At 47.1% G+C, this 23986-nt stretch overlaps 1 protein-coding gene across 8 annotated transcripts in view; it reads right to left on the reverse strand.

Annotated features, from left to right (window-relative positions):
* SGIP1 (SH3GL interacting endocytic adaptor 1) overlaps nt 1-23986 on the reverse strand; it is a 98442-nt gene that overhangs the window by 35395 nt on the left and 39061 nt on the right. For 7 of the 8 annotated variants that reach the window (XM_039914684.1, XM_029046847.1, XM_029046845.1 and 4 more), the window contains 9 exons: nt 23562-23616; nt 21780-21955; nt 16494-16505; nt 10098-10109; nt 8122-8146; nt 6597-6648; nt 4426-4511; nt 2740-2832; nt 1065-1139 (listed from right to left, as the gene is read on the reverse strand). In XM_039914684.1, the coding sequence (XP_039770618.1) occupies nt 1065-1139; nt 2740-2832; nt 4426-4511; nt 6597-6648; nt 8122-8146; nt 10098-10109; nt 16494-16505; nt 21780-21955; nt 23562-23616 (586 nt within the window). The remainder of the gene's footprint in view (nt 1-1064; nt 1140-2739; nt 2833-4425; nt 4512-6596; nt 6649-8121; nt 8147-10097; nt 10110-16493; nt 16506-21779; nt 21956-23561; nt 23617-23986) is intronic. The other variant, XM_029046842.1, reaches the window with a different exon arrangement.

A 23986-nucleotide genomic window follows, 5' to 3' on the forward strand; every position in this document is an offset into this window, starting at 1 on the left:
CGTCCCCTAATTTTTCAGTCGTAACTTGGAGCATCCATAGTTACAAGTATTCTAGTTACCTCAAAACCATATTTCTCCTATTCGTAGATCATTTTATGTCTGACCCTGCCAGGAGGAGCAGAAGCTCCTTGTAGCCAGGTACTGTGTTTCGTCCTGCTGTATTTTCCAAGCGCTTAGTACAGTGCATCTGCCCGGCTTGTGTTCATTAAATACCAATATACAATTACTATTCGCCACGGACCACATGATTTTCCTTTTATTGCCTTTTCCTTAGGCCTGTGCAAGAAAGAGGAGCGGCATCATTTTACGAGATCTCATTTTTGTGTGTACGTAAAATTAGATCAAATGAAATCGGCTAGTGTACATTGATCAAGTGCTCTAACTCTGTGCTCACCCAAGCTTTATAACACAGTTGGGACCCAATACTATGCCACGCTGGGACCTGGGTTCTAATCCTGGCTCTCCCACTTGTGTGCGGTGTGACTTCGGGCAAGTCACTTAACTTCTCTGTGCCTTAGTTACCTCATCTGTAAAATGGGGATTAAATCCTCCTCCCTTCTACTTAGACTGTGAGTCCCACGTGGGACAGGGACTTTGTCCAACCTGATTGTCTTGTATCTACCCCAGTGTAGATAAAGTAGCTATGAATCGGAAACGACTCGACTGCATAGGATATATGACATATACCCCCAGTACTTAGTACAGTGAGTGCTTTAGTACGATTTAAAAATACTGTTACGTGATTAAAGTTCCCTACTAAATGTTCATTTTTCTTTTCCTAGAGCTCAAGAAAAGGAAGGTGGAAGCAACTCTCTGACTGGACCAGAGAAGACAATTTGAAAAAGTCAAAGAGTCCCTATCAAGATAGAAATTGGAGTTTTAAATGCAATTTTAGATTTCTAAAACGTCTGTAAAGGAAAAAGGAAATCAACACATGAATGCATCAACGTCAACCATACTGTTCTGAATGATAAATCAACCGATTCTGCCAAACCAAGAAGCACCTCCTCTACCTATGCCCAGAGTGGCAGCGCGGTCGAGAAGCGTCTAACGTTTACTCTTACCGAGTCCAACGGTTAGGGGAGAAGCTGTTCTGGGGGGCGTAGCTGGCACATTTTTAGGAGGAAGAGGCGGAGGTGCTGACAAAAAAAGGCAGAAGGCAGAGGTATCATTACTTACGTCCATATCCATAATTCCTTTATTTATATTAATATCTGTTTCCCCCTCTAGACTGTAGGTTCACTGTGGGCAGGGAAGGTGTCCGTTATACTGGTCTGCTGTACTCTCCCAAGCGCTTAATACAGTGCTCGGCACACCGTAAGCAATCAGTAAGTACGATCGACCTACTGACCAACCGACAGATGGAATTTCCCAGGATCTAACGAAAAGCAGAGTGGAGCAGCGTGGCCTAAGTGGAAAGAGCATGGGCCCCTGGGAGTCAGACGACCTGGGTTCTCCTCCCGGTTCTGCCAACTGCTTGCTGTGTGACTTGGGCAAGTTACTTCACTTCTCTGTACCTCAGTTTTCCTCAACTGTAAAATAGGAGTTAAATGACCATCCCCCTTCCTGCTTAGATTGTGAACCCCATGTGGGACAGGGACTGTTTCCAATCTCATTAACTTGTATCTACCCCAGCACTTAGAATAGTGCTTAACACATAGTTAAGTGCTTAACAAATGCAATAATAATAACAATCTGGTTCTTTCCCAGTGTAAGCCTAATGCTTAGCACTAGGGCAACCCTCTCACTTCCAACCCTTTGCTCCCACAAATCCCCTCTTCTGGAACACTGCAACCCCTACTTTCAAAGCCTTCCTAAAATCCCATCTCCTCCCAGAAGCCTTCCCCAATTAATTCCCGACATGCAACACCCCAACCACCAATCTTAGCATTTACACATTTAAATTTTACCCTCAGCACTTCTGCTTCTTTCTATATCTAGTCCTACATTCAATTCTATTTTCAACTGTTTCATCCTGACATATGTATGCTAATGCCTGTCACATTCTTGCTCTTCCTGCTACTTCCACCATTGATTAATAATTCTTCTTCTTCCCATGCAAGAGTTGTAAGCTCCTCGAGGGCAGGAAATGTGTGCTTTGCTTCTCTGGAACTCTTCCAAGTGTATGGTGCTCTGCACTCGATAGGCACTCAGTAAATACCACTGATTAATTGAAAACATAGCCTGAAGATGCACCATGGCCTAGAGGATAGAGCAAAGGCCTGGGAGTCAGGAGGCCCTGGGTTCTAATCCTGCCTCTGCCACTTGTCTGCTGTGTGACCTTGGGCAAGTCACTTCACTTCTCTATGCTTCGGTTCCCTCATTTGTAAAATGGGGATTAAGACTGTGAGTCCCACACGGGACAGGGAATGTGTCCGACCAGATTACTTTGCATCTCCCTTAGTGCTTAATGTGGTGCCAGACACATAGTAAGCACTTAAAAAATACCACTGTCATTATTACATGACCTAAAATCCAGGGGGCTGGACAAGATGACCAGACGTGGGTCAGAATGGGCTGGCATAGAGAGACAGTCAATGCCTCCTTCCATGTCCTCGGCAGGGTGTGAGAAGAATTAACCCTTGGTCACACCTGGCTCTAGACCCCCTCCAGGTCTTACCATATTAAAGCAAACCAGTCTCATTACTTTGGTTTTGATATGAGTGTCCCTTTCGGATGGTGGGAGTCAGACAGTAAAACGAATCACTGATGTCTCCCACGAAACGACTTCGCACTTACTTCCGGTGGGAAAAGGTCTTGGGAGTTTGGGAGAGTCGAGGCTGGAACTGACAGGCTGGACTGAACCCCAGATCTCCGGCTGACCTAGAGGAACTGAACACAACACACACAAATGGAGATCTGGGACACGGAGATCAAATTTCTCAATGTGAGGACCTCCCTTGGAATTTAAATTGCATTTCCAACTAGGGAAAGGACTAAGGATTCTCAGCCCCCTTCCCACAGCCAAAAGGCAACAAAAGGCCATAAAAGTAGAGACGCTATTGGTTCTTTCTGGATAAGCACCCCCCGCACCCCCAACACAGTATTGACAAATACCACTTGAGGGCCCAGGGCCTGGCGCTTGGCTGAAAAAAATCCATCACGCTGGCTTAGTTCCTCTCTGAGTTCATTTAATTTCATTGGTTCAGGGCAGCGAAAAGAAAATGGAAAAGGTGAATTCCTTGGTGTCTATTGGTTTGGATATTTTAAAGCATTTCCTCCCACCCTCCACCAACACATACAACTGATCTTCATGACCTTCAAGGGAGAACAACTCATCTATTACCTAGGATCTGTGGGAAATTAAACATCCTTAGTTTTTATGCTCTGGGGAAGGTGGGAGGGGAGGAGGAAGAAGTGGGGAATGAGGAGGGGGGGAAGAGAAGAGAGGAAGGGGAAACGACAAGGAGGAAGGAGAAAGGGGCAACAGACTGATCAGGAGGGGAGGAGCCCGGTGAGCAATGGTAAATTTGGGAAGGAGTAAATGCAAAAAACTGGCAGTCCTAATGGCTCGTTCCTGCAGACTTCCAAATCTCAAGGAAAACCCAATCAGACTAGGCCTGGGTTCATGCCTCTTCTCCATAGGAACGTGAGACTTTGTACAATGCCATGATTGGGTCAGACCAACACAGCAGCAGCAGCTGCTCACTGAGGGCAGGGAACGTGTCTACCAACTCTGTTGTATTGTCCGCTCCCAAGCGCTTAGTACAGTTCTCTGCACATAGTAAGTGCTCAATGAATGCCAACAATATACACTAGACAGGAAAGAAGGGATGAGATAGGAAAACTTTTAGACCGTGGATGGTAGGTGGTAACAATGAAGATAGATGCCCAGGAAGGTAACCATCATCCTCCAAATGTCCCGTTGGAGCCAGGATCCTGGGCCAGATGGATTAGTGCTCTGACCCAGGAATGGTATCACTCCTGGCCTGATTTTCCAGGTGCACTGAGCACCTGATAGGTCAGCTGAGTTTGCTTTGGTTCTGCCTGCTCTGGTCATACAAACGGCCTCGGTTTGGAAAGTGGAATCATTTTGTTTCCAGTTTCCAGGGCCTCCTCCAGACTGTAAGCTCATTGTGGGCAGGGGCTGTGTCTGTATTATTGTAGTATTCTCTCCCAAGGACTTAGTACAGCACTCTGCATCCAGTTAAGTGCTTAATAAATACGATTGAATGAATGAATGACCGGTTTCTCGTTCCTAGTCATCTTTGCTAAGGCTTCCTCACACTTTCAACGAGCATGCTAGCAAAATTCCACAGTTTTTTGTTCCTCCCAGTGGGAATACTATTACTCTGTACTGCTCTATACTCTGTACTGCTACTCTCCCTGTCTTTCATCCGGGGAACTCAGAGAGACCTTTGTGCCTGTCCCCTAACTGGTCATCAGACCTCGGGCAGACAGCCAGGGGGTTTCAGGTTTTCTTACCTTCAGTCTTCTGCTCTTCAAATGCCGACTCGAGCGGTGGGCCGAACAGGGGGGCCAGAGCCACTGTATCCTCCGGGGCCTTTTTGCTAAATCGGAAGCATTGCCAGCGAATGAAAAACAAAACAAAACAAAAAGATGGGTTGCATTATGAGTCACATAAATGCCACAGACCCCTTTCACCCAAAATTCCTAAATGTCAAGCCTCTTTTGAAATATCTCCTGCAATGTATTTATAATAACAAATAATAATAATAATGGTATTTGTTAAGCACTCATTATGCGCCAGACACTGTACTAAGCATCTCCCCCTCTAGACTGTAAGCTCATTGTGCAGGGAAAGCATTTGTGGTTATATTGTACTCTCCCAAGCACTTAGTATGGACATTTACACACAGTAAACACTCAATAAATATGATTCAGTGGCTGACTGACATAGCATAAATAGGAGAAGTGAGTGAAGAGGACCCTAACTCAGTCATTGAGAGATGAGCACTGTGTATGGCCTAGTGGCTAAAGCATGAGCCTGGGAGTCAGAAGGACCTGGGTTCTAATCCAGGCTCTGCCACTTGTCTGTTGGGTGACCCTGGGCAAGTCACTTCACTTCTCTGTGTCTCAGTTACCTCATCTGTAAAATGGGAATTAAGATTGTGAGCCCCATGTGAGATAGGGGTGGTGTCCAACCGGATTATTTTTTCAACCCCAGTGTTTAGATCAGTGTCATGCATGTAGTAAGTGCTTAACAAGATAGTAAGCTGGTTTGAGTGATTCTTCTAGCCACCCTTCTCTGTCCCCAGCCCCTCTACCACAATGACATCCCCACATTAAATACTTCCCCCAGACTTCACTTTGGAGAAAAAAAATAATTCATTAGGATGATTTTACAGAGACCATGACCAGTCTACTTGTAAACCAGCAGCTGTGGATGGATGAAAGCGGGGTATCACTTTATGGGGGGCAGTGCACATCTCTAGGGAAGAGTGGCCTAAGGAGAAGGAGAATGGGGCTGAGGTTCAGGAGACCTGGGTTTTAGTCTCAGCTCTATCCCTGGCCTGCTGTGTGAACTTGGGTAAATCAACTAACCTTTCCATACCTCGGTTTCCCAATCGGCAAAATAGGGAAAAGATCCCCACTTTCTCTCCTTCTTAGACTGTGAGCCCCAGGTGGAGCAGGGATTATGCCCAATCCGACGAACTAACCCAACACTTAGCACAGTGCTTGACAAAGAACTGGCATTTAATAAATACCACCACTTAGACTGGGAGCCTGGCTTGGGACAGGGACTCGGTCCAATGTGATTATCTTGTATCTACTGCAGTGCTTGACACATAGTAAGCGTTTAACTAATACTAACTTTATTATTATTATTATTGTTGTTTCAAGCAGTTTAGCACAATGGTCTGACCACAGAGAGTGCTCAATCAATCCCAGTGATTGGTGGATTAAGTTGAATAATTAAGTTGAATTCAATTCAACTGAGACACTGTGTGGCCTAATGGAAAGAGCCCAGACCTGGGAGTTAGAAGGACCTGGGTTCTAATCTCATCTCCACCACTTTTCTGTCTGTGCCTTTGTTACCTCATCTGTGAAATGGGGATTAAGACTGTGAGCCCTAAGTGGGACAGGGACTGTGTCCAACCTGATTACCTTGTATCTAGCCCAGCAATTAATACAGGGTCTGGCACAAAGTAAGTGTTTAGCAAATATCATAAAAAGAAAAATGCTGACTCGACTGTAAGCTCACTGAGGACAGGGAATGTGTTTACCGACCGTGATACACTGTACTCTCTCAAGTGCTTAATACAGTGCTCCACTCACAAGAAACAGCCTCAGTTTGCAGAGTGGAATCATTTTGTTTCCAATTTCCAGGGCCTCCTTTATACTGTGAGCTCATTGTAGGCGAGGAATGTGTCTGTATTATATTATACTATCCCAAGCACTTAGTACAGTGCTCTGCACACAGTAAGCGCTCCATAAATACAGTTAAATGAATGAATGAATGGTTACTCATTTCCAGATATCTTTGTTAAGGTTTCTTTACACTTCCAACAAGTGTGCTAACAAAATTCCTCACGTTTTCCATTCTTCCCAATGGGAAGAGTGTTACCCTGTACTTTTATGCTCCCTGTCTTTCATCGGGGGATCTCACATTAATTGTTTGCTTTCATACTGACCTTGCAGGTTCCGGAGTTGGTGTCGAGCGCCTGGGCCTCGCTATCTCTTCACCTGTGGCAGAGGACAAGGCCGTTTCAGAGCTCCGACCGACCCTTTTCCGACCAGCCCTGTCGGGACATCCGCTCCGAGCCCAGTGCCCACACCCAAGGATAGAGCCAGGCTGCACCTGTGGCTAGTGGTATCATGGATTTGGAGGGGGGAACCTCTCTTCCTGGGGTGATACCAGAGCACCTTGGGTGCCCACCCCAGAGCTATGCTTCCTAGGGGTGGTGTCTCCATGGGTACCTTACCTTCTCCCTGGGAATACTCCCATGGAATTTGCTCTCAGTAGGTGCCACCCAGCATTGGGCAAAAGGCCCTGATCCAGGGACAACTCACCACACCCAACTTGCAATGAAAGTTAGTGGAGTCCAGAAGTGGATCACGGACATCTTGGCTCTACCACAGGAGTCAGTTTCCCCTCGGCCTCAGGGTTTAGAGGGGACCTAGTCCGCCCCACCTGAGCCCTTTGCTAGGCCAAAGCCACCCTGGGGCAGGAGTTCGACACCCACCGGATGTTAGAGGGTGCAGTCAAAGGGGACAGGTCCAAGCAGCCTTTGCGCAGGAGGCGGCAAATCACGCACCTCCACCCCGGGACCACCCACTCCTGGAAGTGCCGGCTCCAGAGGCCCCCCGCATCCCGCAGAAGGTTAATTCTGCTTCCCCGCTGCCTGATGGCGTGGCCAGTCAGCTCCCACATGTCCTGAGCAGAATGGCAGCTGCCCCTGGGCCTCTCTGGAACCACCAAATGGCACAGAATCACCAGGCTGTACTGAAGCCAAAGGAGACTCCTCTGGTGCCCTCAAAGACGCTGCGTGGTCGGGAGGGCTGGGACTGGGGGGGTGCGGGGCCCGGGGCAGCTAGCCTGGGGTGGGGTTACATCAGCCTGGTAGGGGCAAGAGCAGCAGTTCTTAAGGACCCTCCCCTTCCCAGCCCCCTCCCCTTCGTCCCAGGGGATGCAGCCCCTCTGGCATACAGGACTCCAGAGCAGTGTCATCACACAAGGCCACAGGAAGGAGGGTCAAAGAAGCCCTGGACACGTGACCACTCCAGTCTTCCCACACAAGGGCAGCTCTCACTCATGAGAGGGGCCAGACCCCCTCCTTGGTGTGGGTCAGGAGTGACCACTCCAAAAGGTTCCCCCACTCCAGCCCCTGGTTCACCAATGCCACTTTGAGTGGCCCAGACCTGGGGGAGTCAGGCCTCCCTCCATCCCTTCACCTCAAGTGAGGTCCCCCTACCCACCCCTCTGCCGGGGGCACCAAATCAGACTTGGGGGGGTGAGAAGAGGACCCCAAGAAACTGGGCTGAAAAACCCAGAGCCTCCAGCCTTCCACATCGGAGGCTACACTGTCGGGAAGGGCAAAGGGTGAGTGCTTTCCGACGCGCTGAAGACATAAAGTCTCAGACCCCGCCTTGTCTCTCTGCCAGAGAGCGAGGTTCCCAGTAGGAGTGGGCTATTTCTGCGTGCGGAAACATACTTACTGGATAAGTTCCTTTTAATCGCGCCCTAGAATCAGAAACAGACACTGAGGTTTAGATACACACAGTCACTGTCGACGCCTCCAGCAGCCGAGGCTAAGAATCGTCCACGCGAAGGTTTAACAGGCAGACTTCCAGGTCAAAACCACATTAGGGATAGGCTTCCGTGACCAGTGCCCCCTCCCACACGCTTTCATTTTTGTTTTGTTTGTTTTATATGTGATATTTGTTAAGCGCTTTACTATGTGCCAGTCTCTATATTCAGTGCCGTGGTAGCTACGAGGTAATCAGGTTGGACACAGTCCAAGTCCCACATTGGGCTCATGGTCTTAATCCGCACTTTGTAGCTGAGGTAACTGAGGCCCAGATAAGTGAAGTGACTCTCGTGGTTGATTCTGAACCTGGATCGGGGGCCAGGCTGGAGGCTTCTGGGAAAAAACAAGTGACCCCTAAAGTTCCCAGGTATCTAAGCCAGATGAATCTCTTAGCTGAGAAGCAGCAAGGCATAGTGAAGATAGAGCTTGGGCCCGGGAATCAGAAAGTCATGGGTTCTAATCCCGACTCTGCCACATGTCTGTTGGGTGACTTTGGGCATGTCACTTCACTTTTCTGTGCCTCGGTTACCTCATTTGTAAAATGGGGATTGAGACTGAGAGTCCCACGTGGGGCGGGGACTGTGTCGGACCCAATTTGCTTGTATCCACCCCAATGCTCAGTAGAATGCGTGGGACATGGTAAGCGGTTAACAAATACCACAGCTATTATTATACTGACTGGGTTTGGATAGTTTTCGGGGGCTGGACACGGACTGCTGCAGGATGTATGAAACAAACTAAGTTTCCCTCAAATACATCTGACATGTAGCCAGTGCTACATTGGTTTGAAGACTCAAACAGCCTAGGCCCTACTTGTATCCTAAAATCACCTCTCCTCCAAGAGACCTTCTGTCGTCTGCTGCAGATTGTAAACTCCTTGAGGGCAGGGATCATGTCTACCAAGTCTATGGTATTGCACTCTCCCAAGAACATATTATAGTGCTCTGCACCCAGCAAGAGCTCAAAAAATAGCATGGGGGATGATCAGGAAGTTCAGCTGGACTGATAAGCTCTTTGTGGGTGGGGAACATGTATAATAATAATAATAATAATGATGGCATTTGTTAAACGCTTACTATTTGCAAAGCACTCTTCTAAGCACTGGGGGGGATATAAGGTGATCAGGTTGTCCCACGTGGGGCTCACAGTCTTAATCCCCATTTTACAGATGAGGTCATTGAGGCACAGAGAAGTGAATAATAATAATAATAATAATGTTGGTATTTATTAAGCGCTTACTATGTGCCGAGCACTGTTCTAAGCGCTGGGGTAGACACAGGGGAATCAGGTTGTCCCATGTGGGGCTCACAGACTTCATCCCCATTTTACAGATGAGGTAACTGTGGCACAGAGAAGTGAAGCGACTTGCCCACAGTCACACAGCTGGCAAGTGGCAGAGCCGGGATTTGAACTCATGACCTCTGACTCCAAAGCCCGGGCTCTTTCCACTGAGCCACGCTGCTTCTCTAAGCAGCTTCTCTAAGCTCTATACCAGCTCTATTATAGTGTACTTTCCCAAGTGCTTAGTTCAGTGTTCTGCACCGAGTAAGCAGAGAAGCACCATGGCCTAGTGGATAGAGCACAGGCCTGGGAGTCAGAAGGACTTGGGTGCTAATGCTGGTTCTGCCAATAGCCTGCAGTGTGACTTAGGGCAAGTCATTTCACTTCTCTGTGCCTTAGTTAACTCATCTGTAAATGTGGATGAAGACTGTGAGCCCCCTCTGGGACAGGGATGGTGTCCAACCTGACAGCCAGTTTGTAACTGTATCTTAACTCATATCTACCTCAGCACTTAGTATAGTGCCTGGGACATGGTAAGCCCTTAACAAATACCATTATAAAAAGAGGAAGAAAAAGAAAAAAAAAACCATTGAGAGTTCTTACCGGGCTGCGCCTCTGTGTTCAGCAAAAAAGAAGAGAGAAGACACCTAGTCAGAGAGTGACAGATCAGTAAACAGGTTTGGGGAAGAGAAGGTTTCATATTTTGAGGCACGATAATACTGCTTCCACCCCCTCCCATTACTCGAGCAGGCCCAAAAAACCCTCTGGAAAATGTGGCAGGACTGAGATTTCTCTGCAGGTGCCTCCTGGACACCAGAAACCCATTTAATTTACTAAGTCAATGTCCGCACTAAGAGGCAGCGTTCCCTAGTGGGAAGAACTAGCGACTAGATATCATAATAATTAATAATAATAATTATGGTATTCATTAAGGGCTTACTAGGGGCCAGGTACTGTTCCGGGTGAGATAAAAGCTAATCAGCTTAGACACAGTCCCTGTCCCAAATGCTCACAGTTTTAATCCCTGTTTTACAGATGAGATAACTGAACCACAGAGAAGTAAAGTGATTTGCCCAAGGTCACACAGCAGACAAGTGAAGGAGCTGAAATTATAACCCAGGTCCTCCTGACTTCCAGGTCCACGAGACCCTGATATCAGGGTCTGATCCTGCTTCCCTGATATCAGGGATATCAGGGAAGTAGTGTGGCCTAGTGGATAGAGTTTGGGCCTGGGAATAGGAAGGACCTGGGTTCTAGTCCTGGCTCTGCCACTTGTCTACTGTGTGACCTTGGGCAACTCACTTCACTACTCTGGGCCTCAGTTACCTCATCTATAAATGGGGATTAAGATTGTGAGCCCTGTGTGGGACAGGGTCTGTGTTCAACTCAATTAGCTTGTATCTATCCCAGCACTTAGTACAGTGCCTGGCACATAGTAAGCAGTTAAATACCACAGTTATTATTAGGAGACCCAGGTTCTGGTCCCAGCTTGTCCACCTGTGGCAAGTCACAGCCTCTCTGGGCCTCAGTTTCTTTATCTGTAAAGATGGGGATAATCGTGAGCTCCATGCAGGGGAGAGATTATGTCTAATCTGACAACTTTATCATTTAATAATACATGCCATTAATGCTATTATTAACAAATGAATGAACATGCCAAATGAATTCCAATATGACTTTCCTTTGCTTTTGTTGGCTATTCCAGAGAATCCATGTTGGGGAGGGAGATCTTTATTTTTTCCTAATGTATTTGTTAAGTACTTATTACATGCCAAGCGCTGTTCTAAGCGCTGGGGTAGATACAAGGTAATCAGGTTGGACAAAGTTCCTGTCCCACATGGGGTTCACAGTCTTAATTCCCATTTTACAGATGGAGTAACTGAGGCCCAGAGAAGTGAAATAACTTGCCCAAGGTCATACAGCAGCTAATTGGCGGCGCCTGGATTAGACCTCAAGTCCTTCAGACTCAAAGGCCTATGTTTTAGCCACTAGGGCATGCTGATTCCCCTATTTGCTCCTTGCAGGCCTCTACTAGCCTTAGTTTTGTAATTTGGGTATCTTAGACAACAGTGGGCAGGGAGGGGAACAAACTCAATCCTGGACCTCCTTTTTGGATTCTGTTTTGCCTTAAGAACCCCCCAAATACTGCGGCAAATCCAGGAATGGAGAATCCAGAGGAAGACTAAGTGCTCAGTACAGTGCTCTGTACATGGTAAACACTCAATCAATACCACTGATTGATAGAACATCACTCCTGACTTCAAATCCTATCATCAGCATTTGTATACATACCTATGTATATACAAATAGATTCAAATATATAAATATATGATGGATTATTGTTTTTACATATTTAATTTTTGTTTTATATAAAGACATATTTATATATTTTTTCATTGATGCAATTGTACAGTCAGTGATTTGTTCAGCTGTTTTGGTGGGCTGTAACTGCTTCCTGCTCTATGCTGTTCTTCCTCTGGCTTTCACTATCTTTAAATCGCTTTTGTCTGATCGCCTCTCCCATTAGATTGTAAACTCCCTGGGGGCAAGGGGATCCATCTTGTACTCTCACAGCACCCCAAAAAGAATGAGTTATCTATTTCAGTGGGCTTTAAATTCACTTTCGTATTCAGTCTTTGGAGCATTCTGAGGACTATTTACCATACATTCACCCTAAGGTTAGCTGCCAAAATAGCTTTAGGGGTGAACAGGGCTTGGCACATAGTAAGCGCTTAACAAATTCCATCATCATCATTGAAGGGTAATGTTATCTCTCCAGCACCCAAGTCTACAAGAAAGTCTCCTTTCCAGCAGAGAAAAAGGGGAAAATAATGACTCACGGGCCATTTCACTTCAAATAGTTCATGAAAAATAGAGCATGAAAAAGAAAGAAGACAGGTCAGTGTGAGGGTAGCTTCACACAAAACCTAAACTTCAGTCTCAAGTTAATTAAAAATTTAAGGAGGTTGAGGATAGTGTCTTGAAAACATGTGATGCATTTTCAAAAACTATGAAATTGCATAAATATTTATTTCCTTATTTCCAATAGGCCTGCTTTTAATTGTGTTTAACTAGTTAATAGTTATATTTTCCTCAGCTCTCAAAGGCTTAACATCAAATCTTCAAAACCCACCACGTTTATTAATCAATAGTATCTATTGAGTGCCTATGATCAGAGCAGCCCACTACGTGCTTGGGAGAGTACAGTGCATGATCCCAGCCCTCAAAAAAATTAAATATGGAGGGATTTAGAAAATCCTTTGGCAAAATCCCTTCACCTCTATCTAGAATTTTGGTCAGAGTAAGTCCTCAGATCTGAACAATACAATAATTAGGGCCTGCACAAAATCTAATTTGGCTTGAAAGAGAATGGACACAAAGGATGAGGATGGAATCAGAGTTGCCGGTGTCTGGTTTAAGACTATCACCATTTTGGATCATTCCCCAAATCCAGGCAGACACTGAACATTCAACCGTTCATCTTGGATAGATTTTCAGGAAAGGAAGAGAGTATATCCACGCTCCACTTAACCCTGCCGTAGCATACAGGGTGACACAGCCCAGCAACATTTCTGCCCAGACATTCCAAAATAAAAATTGAATTCACTGGTTCCTCCAGAAAATCACATCCACCCCCTAGATCTCGACCCCTCCTAAGCGCCCCCTCCCACCTTGTCTCTGCGGTGATGTTTTTCACACATTTCTAATCTCGCCACTCTGGGGGGCCTCTTTTCTTGAGGGAAAGAAGCCCGAGCTGCTCTGATTTCTGCCCTGATCAGACCGGATCCACTGACTCCTGAACCGCACAATTGCCTCGCTTCCTAAGTGACGGGATAGCACTTCAATGAGGGGTGTGGGACGCTCAATCTTTGGAGGGATGGGGCCGGCCACACTGGCAAATTGCAGGAAGGCGATGAGGAAGCAGCATGGCCTAGTGGCTAGAGCATGTGCTTAGGAGTCAGAAGGACCTGGTTGCTCACCCCAGCTCTGCCACTTGTCTGCTGACGGTGCCATCTGTTAGCTCCATATGAGCAGGAAATGTGTCTACTGACTCTGCTATATTGTACTCTCCCAAGCACTTAGTACAGTTCTCTGCCCACAGTAAGCACTCAATTAATAAACTAAACAATTTTATTTCTAAATACGATTGACTGAGTGAACCCCAGTCCCCTGTCAGGCTGTGAATGAGTTTTATAATTCCCCTCATCAGCTTCTGCAGGGATCCATCCGCTTGTGTGGAATATGGGAAGGGAAGCAGCATGGCTTAGTGGATAGAACATGGCCTGGGAGTTAGAAGGACCTGGGTTCTAAACCCACTCCTCCACTTATCTGCTGTGTGACCATGGGCTAGTCACTTCACTTCTCTGTGCCTCACTTATCTCATCTGTAAAACGGGGATTAAGACTGTGAGCCCCATTTGGGACAGGGACTGTGCCTACCCTGATTAGCTTGCATCTACCCCAGTGCTTAGTACAATGCCTGGCACACAGCACGTGCTAAACCAATACCATAAAAAGATAAGAAGAAAAAAAAGGAAAAAGGGAAGCTCCTGTTGCTGCAGGGAACTCCAAGATTTGGCCAAGACAACAAAGCATGTTTACTTGTCTGTTATGTGGCTTTGGGCAAGTCACCTCTCTGTGCCTCAGTTACTTCATCTGTAAAATGGGGATTAAGACTGTGAGCCCTATGTGGGACAGGGACTATGTCCAACCTGATTTGGTTGTATCCACCTCTGTTCTTAGTACAGTGCCTGGTACACACTAAACACTTAAATACTGTAACAATAATAATAATAAAAATAACAGTCAATGAATAGAGGCTGAAGAAGAAGGAAAACAGGTTTATAGCATGGGATATGCATACACAGACACACATACTCTTCTCTCTCTCTGCTTCTCCCAACCTTCCCCCCTCCTGCCCGCCCCAGCAAGACTTTGGGGGGCATTGGCTGGTGGGCTGTAGTGGTCCCCTCTGGCCAAAGTTTTCTCTGTCTCCCCATCTGCCATCCCCAGAGCCCCGATCTCTCTTCCTTACATTGGGATCTCTCCCTGGTAACCTTAAAGGGGCCCTGGCAGGGGTGAGCCCCAAGGATACAGGCCTTCCCGATGCCTGTATCTTCCCGATGCCTCTGGTGCCCCTGAGAGCAGCCCAGTCCTACCCCAGAGAACCTCAGAAGAGCAGGGGATGGGGGAGAATCATCATCATCAAAAACTCCTGGTTTCACCTCAACTTCAGCTTGAAGCTTCCAGGCCACAGTTCAGGTTGAGAAGCAAACTGCCTCTGGCCTCTCTTAGAATGCTCACTGGGCCCCTGACAGGCACAGCTTTTGCCCAACCCTGTAGCACGGGGTGGGATATGGTTATTTACCCTAGACCTTGGTGTCACACAGATACACTGGTTACCCTGGCTCATGGATTCTCCTGCACCTTGCCAACCCCTGGCCATTTTAGTGTCCCCTACAAAAACGTTCAGACCACGTTCCTGTCCCCTCAAGAACTTCCAGTGGTTGCCCATCCACCTCCGCATCAAACAGAACGTCCTCACTACTGGCTTCAAAGCACTCAATCATCTTGCCCCCTCCTAACTCACTTGGCTATTCTCCTACTACAACCCACCCCGTACACTGCACTCCTTGGGTGCCAACTTTCTCACCGTACCTCCATCTTGTCTATCTCGCCACCGACCCTTCACCCATGTCCTGCCTCTGGCCTGGAATGCCCTCCCTCCTCATATCTGACAGACAATTACTGTTCCCTGCCTTTAAAGCCTTATTGAAGGCACACCTCCTCCAAGAAGCCCCCTTTCCTCTTCTCCTACTCCCTTCTGCCTTGCCCTGACTTGTTCTCTTTATTCATACCCCCTCCCAGCCCACAGCACTCATGTCCATATGGGTCATTTATTTATTTATATGTTTTTCCCACCCTCTAGATCGTAAGCTCCTTGTGGGCAGGGAATGTATCCGTTTATTGTTATACTATACTCTCTCAAGCGCTTACTACAGTGTTCTGCACATGGTAAGCACTCAATATATATGATTGAATGAATGAATGAGTCTAACTTTCATCTTTTCCTCTCCCAACTAGTCCAGCTAGTACTGAGTCCACTGTAAACACTCCCAAACACTCTAATTCTATCTTACCAAAGGAACGGAGGCCTAGTGGAAAGAGCACAGGCCTGGGAGTCGGAGGACTGGGTTCTACTCCCAGCTCTGCCAATTGCTTGCTTTGTGACCTCGGGAAAGTCACTCCACTTCTCTGTGCCTCTGTAAAATGGAGATTAAATACTCATTCTCCCTCCTATTTAGAATGTAAGCCCTATGAGGGGCAGGGACTGTGTTTGACCTAATTAACTTGACAGTGCTCGACACACAGTAAGTGCTTAACACTACCATTAAAAATAAAAAAGCACTGCTGCAATGCTGAATCTGTGGCTCCCTCCCACCCACCATTCTAAGCCCCCTGGATGCCTTTCAGAGAGGGATATCCAGACCCTCTTGTTACTGTGTGTTCTACGGTCAGTCAGTCAACTGTATTTATTGAGTGCTTACTGTGAGCACTGTATTAAGCATTTGGGAGAATACAATATAACAATAAAAAAATACTCCCTGCTCACAATGAACTTACAGTTTCCTATACCATCCCGCTTCTGAGATCGCTTAAATGATTTGCATATATGCAGGTTAATGAGACATTTAAGGGAGACTCTTGAGGAAGTGCAAGTTGGGGTTGGGTGAGTCCAGTATTTCCCTCTGATTTGGGGGGAGTCCAGGGCCAAGCACCCCAACCCTCACAGGTATGGCCCTGGAGAATGACCTCTCACCCACAGCCCTCTCTCCCACAGCACCAGACCACGGCCCTCCTCTTGACTTGCTGCATCCTACTTGGACCTGCTTTGGTCCTCACTGGCCCAAGGGAGACTAAACAGGGAAAAAGGGATTAGCCAACAGCTGGAGAAAGCAGATGGGCAGGGGAAGGGAGGGGGGAATCAATGAATTCTTACCGGACTTTTCCTCTGCAAGTGCAGCCGTAAAAAAGAAAACGAGTGGTAAGGAAGAAGCACAAGAGAAAATGGAACACTCAAATGCATCAGTGTCAACATCTAGGCTGGACGAGGTCAGCTAGAGGCCAGTCGGGCCAGCAGGATAGGGGTGGCTACCACTTTTCTCCTGCTTCAGGGTTTAAGCCAGGCCACCAGAAGCCTTGGATGTGCGCCTCGGTCTGCTGCGCTGACGTGCTGCTGAAGCCCCCAGTCAGGGTTTCCGTTTATCGACAGGAAGATAATCACAATGTCCAAGTCTGGTTTTCCAACGTACTAGTGATGCCAACGGTGGTATTTATCAAGCGCTTACAAGGTTCCAAATGTGGATATCAGAAAATCAGATCAGAACGGACTCTGTCCCTACAAGAGGCTCTCGGCCTATGAGTTCCCTCAAGGTTCAGTTCTGGGTCTCCTTCTATTCTCCATCTGCACCCATTCCCTTGGAGAACTCATTCGCTCCCATGGCTTCAACTACCACCTCTATGCGGAAGATACCCAAATCTATATTTCCAGCCCTGATCTTTCTCCCTCTCTCCAGTTTCACATTTCCTCCTGACTTTAAGACATCTCTACTTGGATGTCCTCCCGTCACCTCAAGCTTAACATGTCCTAAACAGAACTTATCTTCCCACCCAAACCCTATCCTCCCCCTGACTTTCCCACCACCACAGATGACACCACCATCCTTCCTGTCTCACAAGCCCGTAACCTTGGCGATATCCTTGATTCCTCTTTCTCATTCAACTCACGTATTCAATCCATCACTAAATCCCGTCGGTCCCATCTTCACAACATCGTTAAAATCTGCCCTTTCCTCTCCATCCAAACTGCTACCATATTAACATAATCACTCATCCTATCCCGCCTGGATTATTGCATCAGCCTCCTTGCTGACCTCCCAGCCTCCTTGCTCTCCCCACTCCAGTCCATACTTCATCTGCTGCCTGGATTCATTTTTCTACAAAAACATTCGGGACATGTTTCCCTACTCCTCAAGACACTCGAGTGGTTGCCCATCCACCTCCACATCAAACAGAAACTCCTCACCATTGGCTTTAAAGCAGACCACCACTTTGCTCCCCCCTACCTCACCTCACTTTTCTCCTTCTACAAAACCCAGCCTGCACATTTCGGTCCTCTGGTGCTAACCTTCTCACTGTGCCTCCATCTCACCTGTCTCGCCGACCTCTAGCCCACGTCCTGCCTCTGACCTGCAATGCTCTCCCTCCTCAAATCTGACAACTACTTTCCCCCACTTCAAAACCTTATTGAGGGCACATCTCCTCTTCAAACTCCAGCTCTGAGATCCAGAACCTTTCTGGGCCTCCGTTTCCAATTCCCATTCTCCCTCCTACTTAGACTGTGAAATCCATGAGGGACAGGGACTGCGTCCAACCTGGCTGACATGGATCTACTCCAGTGCTTAGAAAAGCACTTGGCCCACTGTCAGGGCTTATCAAATGAGCCATTTATCTGCTGCGTGACCTGGGGCAAGTCACTTCACTTCTCTGGGCCTCAGTTACCTGCTCTGTAAAATGTGAATGAAGGCTGTGAGCCCGATGTGAGACAGGGATTTTGTCCAACCTAATTTGCTTGTATTCCTCCTGTCCAGGGCTTAGTTCAATGCCTGGCATATAGTAAGCACTTAAAAATTGCCATTATTATTAAGTATAATAATAATAATCTATAAAATGAGGAGAATATATACGCTCCCTCTCTCTCTCAGACTGTGGGCTCCAAGTTGGGCATAATTATTTGGTATTGGCCTCAGCACTCAGCATATAGTAAGTGCTCAATAAAAACCATCATTCTGTGGATGAGGGTTAGATTCCTGCTGGCACCTTTCTGCTCCATGCCACTCAGGGAAACACAGAAACTGCTTTCACTCTACAGGAGCGGAAGCCTTGCCAACCAAGCCTGAGGTAGAGGGCGAGGATGCCATCTCCCAGTTCCAGGACAGCTGACTTCTCCCTTCCTCGTGTCTTTTTTTTATTTTTTGTGGTATTTGTTAAGTGCTTACTATACACCAGGCACTAAGTGCTGGGGTAGATTCAAGTTCATCAGGTTGGACATTTAGTACCAAGAGCGATGGTCTCCCAAGGTCTCTGTATTTCATCTCAGGACCGGTGGACCGAGACTGTTCCTCTCTGGACCAATGGGAGAGAATGTTTCACCCCTTGTCCACTGGGAGAGGGTGACACCCCCTGATTACCCCGTAGGCCAGTGGGGTGATCCAACGGCTCAGGGGATAGGCTAGGGGAGATGGTCTCTCCCAGTGGCCCAGGGAATAGGCTGGGGAAGGGCGCCTCTTAATTATAATAATAATAATGATGGTATTTGTTAAGAACTTACTTTATGCCAGGCACTGTACTAAGCCCTAGGGTAGACACAAGCGGATAGGGTTTGACGCAGTCCCTGTCGCGCATGGAGCTCACAGTCTTAATCCCCATTTTACAGTGCTTAGAACAGTGCTTGGCACATAGTAAGCACTTAACAAATACCATCATTATTATTATTACAGATGAGGTAACTGGGGCACAGGGAAGCAAAGTGACTCCTAGGGACCTAGGGACAAGCAGGAAAGTGGTGAAGCCAGAATTAGAACCCAAGACCTTCTGACTCCCAGGCCCGGGCTCTATCCACTAGGCCACACTGACCCGCTGGCCCAGGGAGGAATAAGCTTGGTCCACCAATCAGGTACTCGAAGAGGAAGACTCAAAACCAACTTCTTGTGAGTGTGTCGATTAAAGGAAAAAAATAACTCATTATTGAGTCACTGGTCCTTGTAAGGAGGCTTCTTGGTTGCTACGGGGCCAATCGAGCTTCAGAGAGTTATGTTTGTGTGAGCAAGATAATAGGGTGGAGTTAATTGCGGGTCTGGCATATACTCCCTTTAAGCTGCTGACACTGCTGGTATTTCATTAGCATTATCATCAATAGTATTAATGGCAACCTCCCACGCTTAGGATGAGAAGACCGATGACGTGGCCTCTTCACATCACTGTCAGGAAGTAACATTTCCATTCCCATCCCCTCTCAATTGAATTAAGCCGGTCTCAGAGCGCTCTGGCAGGAGACACGGATTAAACCGAGTAGCCCAAAGTGACCTTACTCCATGTAGCTTTTTCTTCTGTATCATAAAAAGGACGGTTCGGCCCAGCGCTTTCCTGCATCCCTATGCTAAATGGACGGTTATCTGTTAAATGAACTGAAGACGGAACAGCCTGTCAGTAATCAATAAATGCTACTGTCGGATCGATCAGCATCAATTTTGCTACTGATGGATCGATCAGCATCAATTTTATTAGCTTTCCAGTACTAAAGTCTCAACAGTTGAACCGTCATCTTTCAACCCACAGGACAGGTGAACTACACGTTGGGATTGTTCCCAGAGTCTGAACAGAATTTGCATCTTCCTAGAGCACAACCCGATGACAACTCCTCCGGTCTCTGTGGAAATATGTTGGACCTGGGCAGGAGACACCCCCTGAAGGCGTGAGAAACAGGGCAGAGGTGCTCAAGAGCCCAGGGTCAGCATCCCACCCACCTCTCCCATGAGCATCACTCATTCACTCAATCGTATTTATTGAGCACTTCCTGTGTGCAGAGCACTGTATTAAGCACTTGGGAGAGTACGATACAATAATAAACAGACACATTCCCTGTCCACAGTGAGCTTACAGTCTCCAGTGAGGGAGATAGACCTCAATACAAATGAATAAATTCCAGATATGGACATAAGTGTTGTGGGGCTGGGTAGCGGGGAAGAACAAAGGGAGCAAGTCAAGGTGTTGCAGAAGGGAGTGGGAGAAGAGGAAAGGGGGGGCTTAGTCTGGGAAGGCCTCTTGGAGGAGATGGGCCTTCAATAAGATTTTGAAGAGGGGAGGAAAAGTAACTGTCTTGGAGGAATTAAGGAGGGAGGGCGTTCCAGGCCAGAGGCAGGATGTGGGCAAGGGGTCGACGGTGAGACAGGTGAGATTGAGGCACAGTGAGAAGGTTGTACCAGTTGCTCAGTGACCTCTGCTGCTGGACACACCCGTCCTTTCACCGGGAGAATTGTCACCCACCCCTGATGCACTTGTACATGAGGTCACAGCAGGTCACAGCTTGGTTTGATAGGAAGAGAGTGGAATGAGCTCCATGTGGGGCAGGGACGGGTTCTAACAAGATTACCTTGTATCTACTTGGTATTTATCAAGCACTTACTATGTGCTAGGCACTGTTCTAAGCACCAGGTAGATACAAGCAAATCAGGTTGGACACAGTCTCTGTCCTACATGGGGATCAAAGTGTTAATCCCCATTTTACAGACAAGGTAACTGAGGCATGGCGAAATGACGTAACTTGCCCAAGGTCACACAGCTGACAAGTGGTGGAGCCAGGACTAGAACCTAGGTCCTTCTGACTCCCAGGCCTGGGCTCTATCCACTAGACCGTGCTGCTTCCCACCCCTGCTCTCAGTACGATGCTTGGCACAGAGTACGCACTTGACAAGTACAACAACTATTATTATATTACTAAATCAATTGTGCTTTCCCAAGCACTTAGTACAGTGCTCTGCACACAGTAAGCACTTAATATGATTGAATGAAATCAATGATAATAGCCTGACAGTTCCTTGTGAGCAGGGAGCCTGTTTACCAACTCTGTTGTATTGTGCTTTCCCAAGCGCTTAGTGCAGTGTTCTACACAAAACAAGTACTCAATAAATACGATTGATTGATAATGTACACTCTAAAATATTGGAGAGTGAATGTGATAGCTTTGTGCTCGGGAGGACAGAAGTGAAAATAGAGAGAGAAAATTTGGACAGTTCGTATTATCTCCCTTGTGCCTTTTCTCTTCACACGTCTTAGAGCAGCCTGAAAATACCACATCTGGAAGAAAGACCCCTGTTGGTCTGTTGCCAAATAGTTTCAGAAATGCGGTCAGATGAGTTTCTGAAGAGCTACAAACTGAAGTATGTTTTTCCACAGCACCTCGATTCCTTGGGATAACTCCCACAAACATTTCACCTGTTGTTGTTTTTTTAATAAGGCTAAGAACTGAGAATTAAGGCAAACTCTGAGAATAATCCCAAATCACCCTTGCTCCACCAAAAGGTCAACCGAAACGGTCCAGAGCAAACTCAAACTGGGCTCTGTGAATAAAAATCACCTGGAGGCTTCCCAATTGTCAGGAGATTCTCATGTGGAACCCTATCGCCCTTCCCCTCCTCCCTAAAGGCTGAGAAAATAAGCTACTCACCACTGGAGAGGGAGACAGTGCGATGTTGCCGATTGAGGCCTTTAATTCGTCTACTGTGGCAGCATTCTTAAGAATGTCTTTAGCCTGGAGAGGCTTAATCTTGATGTTAAATTTCTTATGTGACTCTTCTTCCTCTTCTGATTCACTTGAAGAATAAAAGTGCTTTCCTTTGGTAGGTACACCACAGTTAAAGATATGTAACCCTCATTTCCTCTTTTCCCACTCCCTTCTGCGGCATCGGGATTTCCTCCCCAGCCCCACGACATTCATGTCCATAACCGTAATTTATTTATATTAATGTCTACTTCCCCCTCTAAACTGTAATCTCCTTGTGGGCAGGGAATGTGTCCATTATATCATTATATTGTACTCTCCCAAACGCTCAGTGCAGTGCTCTGCACACAGTAAACTCTCAGTACGATTGATCGATAACCCTGCTAGGAGGCAAAGGCAAACATACCGAAGAGGTTTTAGGGCATTTCAGTGTACCGACGGAGCGTCCACTGAGAGGGAAATATGCACAAAGTTCTTGGGAGAGGACAAGAGGCCTGTTTCCTGTAATTTATTTATTTAATGTCTTTCTTCCCCTCTAGACCATAAGTTCATTGTGGGCAGTGGACGTGTCTGTTTATTCTTATATTGTACTTTCCCAAGCGCTTAATACAGTGTTTTGCACACAATCAGTGCTCAATAAATACAATTGAATGGATGAATGAACTACTGCACTCAAAAGTGACTTTATTATGGAACAGTCTCTTTTCAAATAGGGGGAGCAGGAGGAAATTGCTGGAAGTGTACTGCTGGGGAACTCTAGCTTATAGGAGGGTGAATTTCAGAAGACGGCACTCATCAGTATCCCCCCGCCGCGAGTTGCCCATGGTTGACTCTTTGAGCAGGTGCCACTGAATTCACTCACACGCCACACAGTGCAGAAACTAAGGAGGGGGGCAGCAGCTGACTCTGGGTAGGCGCAGAATGGCTGGAAGCAGAGTGAGGCTGGTGTGGCAGGGCGCAGCTCTGCGGGCGCAGGTAAGGACTGGCCCCGTGCGGCAGAGGGATGCCCGGAGGCGGCGGCACGAGGCCGAGCCACGGAGGGACGGGACTCAGGCTCGCTGTGCCAGATCCAGCCAGAAGCAGCCGGACCCGCAGGTTCGGGGCCTTCCACTCTTGGAGCAGACCAGGCTAGAACCTGGGCCAATGCCAGCGGGGGTGTGGGACTTCTCTGCCTATAAAGCTATAGGCTATAATTCTATACCCCAAACCCTATAATTCTATTTATTTATATTAATGATGAGCATATATCTATAATCCAATTATTTATATTGATGCTACTGATGTGTATTTACTTGTTTTGATGCCTGGCTCGCCCCTTCTAGACTGTTAGCCCATTGTGGGCAGGGATTGTCTCTTTTTAGTTGCTAAATTGTACTTTTCAAGTGCTTAGAACAGTGCTCTACACACAGTAAGCACTTAATAAATACAAACGAACGAATGAGTGAATGAATGGGAGAGCAGAAGTCTATCCCTGGTCCACCTGACCAGCGTAATCCCATCTGTTCTAAGCACACTGCATAGAGTACCACTGAAAAATTTGTTTTTCAGGGCACTTTCTGCCGGGGTAATTACTCCCTCTGTGAATAGAGCAGAGTGAAGCCACGGTCTTCGCTTAGGCTAGTCTTCTTTAATATACAGGGAGGAAGCCCCCAGAGAACAATTTCATTGGCCCTGCATTACCCACAAGCTTGAGCTCTCTGCGGCGTGGTGATGATCAAGAAAGGATATAGCCGGGTTCCTCGGGTCTGATGCTGTAACCTTCCTCATCAAGCTCAGGGGAATTCTGGAAAACACAATTAATCAAAGGTACTTATTGAGAGCTTACTGTGTGCAGAGCATTATCTTAAGTGCTTGGGAGAGAATACTGCAAAAGACACCTTCGCTGTCCACAATGAGCTTACGGTCTAGAGGGTAACACGAGCTCACACTCGATAAGAAGGGAGGATAGGAGACCCAGAATTTTCAAGGAGTAGCGTGGAGAGGAAAAGATAAAGATGGAGTGGGAAAAAAGGTACAGGGCCTGAGGAGGAAGAGGAAAATGCGGGTAAAGGAGAGGGGAAATTCGGAGCCGGGGGAGGGAAGACAAAGGGGAGGGAGGGACAGAGATAGCGCCCGCAGCTGACCTCCCATTTGACTTTGGGCAAGTCACTTTT

This window comes from Ornithorhynchus anatinus, chromosome 18 (assembly GCF_004115215.2).
Source record: "Ornithorhynchus anatinus isolate Pmale09 chromosome 18, mOrnAna1.pri.v4, whole genome shotgun sequence".
NCBI classification, from domain to species: Eukaryota; Metazoa; Chordata; class Mammalia; order Monotremata; family Ornithorhynchidae; genus Ornithorhynchus; species Ornithorhynchus anatinus.